The following is a 4326-nucleotide window of genomic DNA, read 5'->3' as shown; positions in this document are numbered from 1 at the left end:
CTTCAGGCAGTTCCTTTGACCTCATGATTCTCATTTGCTCTGACATGCACTGTGAGCTGTAAGGTCTTATATAGACAGGTGTGTGGCTTTCCTAATCAAGTCCAATCAGTATAATCAAACACAGCTGGACTCAAATGAAGGTGTAGAACCATCTCAAGGATGATCAGAAGAAATAGACAGCACCTGAGTTAAATATGAGTGTCACGGCAAAGGGTCTGAATACTTATGACCATGTGATATTTCAGTTTTTCTTTTTTTATAAATTTGTAAAAATTTCTACATTTCTGTTTTTTTCTGTCAAGATGGGGTGCTGAGTGTACATTACTGAGAAATAAAATGCACTTTTTTGATTTTTGGAAAATGGCTGCAATGAAACAAAGAGTGAAAAATTTAAAGGGGTCTGAATACTTTCCGTACCCACTGTATGTACCTTTTTGACACTCAAAAGGCCTGTTCCAGGACCACCCTGTGTGTATTTTATTGTGTCATGAAATAATATAGTTTACAATGTAAAAATCACACATTGTGTATTATATCTGAAATTTAATTCTGTAATACACCTTAAAGAAATCCTTATTTACACAGATTCAGGTCATCCTCACCAAAAAACAAAACAAACAAAAAAACAAGACAAATAGTTATTAAGGTTAATAAGTACGCTTGCCACTTGATCATTGTAATTTGCACAAATTCACCATGTCAACCAACAACCTTGTCAGCAGTGGCTCAGCAGGAAGTTGTGACATCCTGGCTTCAAAGTCAGACTGGGGCCTTGGGTGCATATCGTTCCCAGGAGCAATGAAAAGGGGATTAAATATATACATTATATAGATTATTATAAATTTTATTCAATTAGCATTTTCTCTTTCAGGGGGCTCTGCACCAGACTATAAAAGCAGCACAGATAATAAGGGAGACCTGGCCATATCAATGTTGAGTCTATTTTTGTTGAGCATAAATCTTCATCAGTTTCAGCTTTTCATGGGACAGGGGTGTGTTTCCATGCTTTTATGATAACCCAGTCAGAGGTGCTGCCTCGTTAGATTTGCATACTGGGTGAACATTAGTGTGAGGCCTCTTTTGTAAAAGAAACTGTGGGGCTGTTTTTTTCATCTGTAGGAAGTAACCACATCAAAAAACATTTTGCAACGTAGTGCTCCTGAGAATTGCTGCACACCACTCAAATGTACTACAAATAGATTTTTAGGGCTAGAGTATAAATATATTTTATGTTTTGTATGCGTATGCATACATTTTTTGTCTTTAATTACCTATAGGATTATTTTTGACTGGATCCATATGAAATGGTAGAGCAGTGTAATTTACTGTACATTGCCTTTGTTTCATTTTGGTTAAATTAACTAAAAGTTTACAGAGTACTCGTCTTCATTATTCTGTTGTATTGATTAAACTTTTGAAATAAAAAATATCAACTGCATCGCTGAAAACATTTGAAAGGAGTCATGGCAATAATCTCTTCAGTAAGTTTCTTTGCTACATTTCATAGAGGAAATCATCATGTTAATGTATTCATCAGAAATGTGAAAAACTAAGAAAGTCCAACTGTGTCATGTTTCCTCTTTTATGTTCAACTAAATAATCAATGTGAAAGTAAGACTACTTATGCTTACAGCATCCTACAGTTTAATAGCAGAATTCAAACAGGAAGTCTAGACCATGGCTGTGTATTAAGAGACTGTCGTTTTTGTCCCTGATCACCTACGTTGGAAGCACATTAAGGCTTCTCTTGATGGCCAGTATGAACAGGAGAAATTATCGGATCTCCACCAGTAGATGGCAGAACAGTCCCTCTCTCTAGTTTCCATTTCAATTCTGTCAGAAATGGGTTTACACTGATTATGAAAGTACTGAATATTCCATTACTCACCATTTATTTGGATTGTTCAGTGTTGATAAAAAGTTACAAAAGGTAGGCATTCAAACAAGTACATTTTGAGCAGAGATGTATTTTAACGTGTGCAATTACATACAAAAACATGAATACTTAATATAATAATGTCTACATTATCTTGAGACACTTCTGTGACTAAATTACACCTGTTCTCTACTTGGCACTTTTACTGGATTAACTGCAGCAAGAATCCATTAGGAGCATCTTTATACAGTTAAACTATAAATATGTGTAATAATAGTAACAATAATAATCATTATATAATTGCAGCCCATGTATTTCATGACAGCATGAAAAGTCTTTAGTTCTGTAGTCTTGGCGTGCTGCGTCTGGCTGAAGGCGGTATTCTTTCCAATTCAGCCGTTCACTGCATTTGTAGTTATTATTAAAGTTCTCCATGAGAGTAGTGGGCTGCATGTACTGTGCATGTGTGGCAGAGTGTCTGATATTAGGTACATCCCCTGTTCCACCAGTCAAGAGTTTAGGACAGAATCAAACTGAGAGGTTTCCCTCTCTTCTCGGAACTCTTTCATCTCACACTCATCGCTCTTTACTATTTCATCAGTTCTCAGTTTCACAGCCTTCAGTTTCTCACAAAGAGCCATGTGCATGTAAGTGTGTGTGTGTGTGTGTGTGTGTGTGTGTGTGTGTGTGTGTGTGTGTGTGTGTGTGTGTGTGTGTGTGTGTGTGATGCATGTGCAGGATTTTATGTGTACAAATCAGATGAGTTATAGATAGAGTTCACACGTTGAATATAGCTGGCATAGGGCTCCACTTCCTCCACATCCTCTATCTGTAAAAAACAGAGGTGTCGTGAACAAAGCTTAACAGTGTGCAGTTAAACACACAGAACTGTAAGCTGCAGAGTTACAGAAAGATTACTTACCGGTGGAGACTTGGATGGTGATGAGGTGTCGTCGGACTGCTGGCATTGCCTGGCAAAAGGTTGATACAAAAACCAGCTCAGTGACTCAGCAAAAAAAACAACTGCAAGTAGTCACTGTAATATATTTTTCATCAAATGACTATTCGTACCTTAACATTATTATTTTCTTTTGTGCAAAAAATAATACTCCTGCCAAAAACACAATGATCACCACAACGATAAGGACACACAGCCATAGAACATACCCTGCAGAAAGAACGAAGATGAAAGGTTTGTTAATAATCTGCTGGACATCAATTACCATTATAATATAAAACCCCTGATTAAAAAAAACTACATTTACTTTACTTTTTTATATTTAAATCTATTGCTTCTGCACTAAACCCAGAGCTTAAATCTTTTTCTCTATTGCTATCCACTCTGCAAAACCCGACCTTTTTGGAGCTCCGGTACCAAAATCTTTTCCCCTTTCCAGTATGGGTGCCTGATCACACAGCTCAGGTTAACTGTATCCATTCCTTCTGGAAGCTCCAGAAGACTTTCTACTGTATAAAATCCACGTGAGTCAAGCAATGTTTCCACAGTTGATGAGTTTCCCATATGACTCCAGCTGATGTTGGCAGCAGGTATTCCACTTTCAGCTTTGCACACTGCCACCATCCTGTTGTCCTTGCGCTCTAACCAGGCTGATATACTGGGAGGAACTGAGCAAGGGAAGACAAACCAGGAGAAATGAACTACTTACTTTTACTTGCACTTACACCTAATACTTAACCATGCAGATTAAGTAGGTTAAATTGGCTTGCCTAAGCTCAACTATTTCTTACATTAAGTATAAACCTGTCCCAGATGAAAGCTGTGGACAGTAAGGTTGGTGTATTATCCAGAGTAACAGAGTCATTGTGTCAAGAACAGAAATTGCATTCCATTATCCCCCATTATGTAGTGATGTAATAGATATTTTAAATCTAGGCAAGCAAACAACTAGCAATAAAATCTGCAGAAACAAATGTCATTAGAGGTAAGCAGATTTTGCTGTTTATTCAGTTTTGTGAGTGTGATTTGGGTGAACTGACACTTTAAGAAGTGAACCTTATTAATGGTTTTTGAAATAATCTGTCCTTATGAGGAGAAAGGTCCTACCTGTTATAGCCACGTTGATCTCATAATTTTCATTTGCTCCTCTGTAAACTGACTCACACTTGTAGACCCCCACATCATTATCTGAGAAGTTTGGGATGTGCAGGTATGACTGAGCACTGGATGTGTTTCGAAGTGACTTTCCATCTTTGCAGGAGTCATCGCTTCGGCCTTCAGTGTCAAAGGCTATCTTACAATCTTTTGTATTGTATTTCATGTCTATTGTCCAGATGACATACATCATCTCATTCCATGTTTTATTGCTGCATGTCAGGTTAACATCACTCCCCACATTGAAAGCTTCATTTCTGACAACTGAAAAAAAGAAAAGTTGCTTTATTTTTGGACGTAGTGGTGCAATGATTGTGCTGATCAAATGGTTTGATAA

The 4326-nt window shown here is 37.4% G+C and overlaps 1 protein-coding gene across 1 annotated transcript in view; it reads right to left on the bottom strand.

The window, feature by feature from the left end:
• Nucleotides 1-1908: 1908 nt before the first annotated feature.
• si:ch211-214p13.9 (cell surface glycoprotein CD200 receptor 1-A) overlaps nucleotides 1909-4326 on the bottom strand; it is a 3813-nt gene continuing 1395 nt past the window's right edge. The window contains exons 2-6 of the mRNA XM_046054271.1: nucleotides 3942-4253; nucleotides 3233-3502; nucleotides 2948-3044; nucleotides 2799-2847; nucleotides 1909-2705 (exon numbers count right to left, since the gene is read on the bottom strand). Coding sequence (XP_045910227.1) covers nucleotides 2619-2705; nucleotides 2799-2847; nucleotides 2948-3044; nucleotides 3233-3502; nucleotides 3942-4253 — 815 coding nt within the window. The 3' untranslated portion in view covers nucleotides 1909-2618. The remainder of the gene's footprint in view (nucleotides 2706-2798; nucleotides 2848-2947; nucleotides 3045-3232; nucleotides 3503-3941; nucleotides 4254-4326) is intronic.

Source organism: Micropterus dolomieu, linkage group LG07 (assembly GCF_021292245.1).
Source record: "Micropterus dolomieu isolate WLL.071019.BEF.003 ecotype Adirondacks linkage group LG07, ASM2129224v1, whole genome shotgun sequence".
Taxonomy (NCBI): domain Eukaryota; kingdom Metazoa; phylum Chordata; class Actinopteri; order Centrarchiformes; family Centrarchidae; genus Micropterus; species Micropterus dolomieu.
Note: the sequence above shows the minus strand (reverse complement) of the source record. Positions and strands in the feature narration are given on the sequence as shown.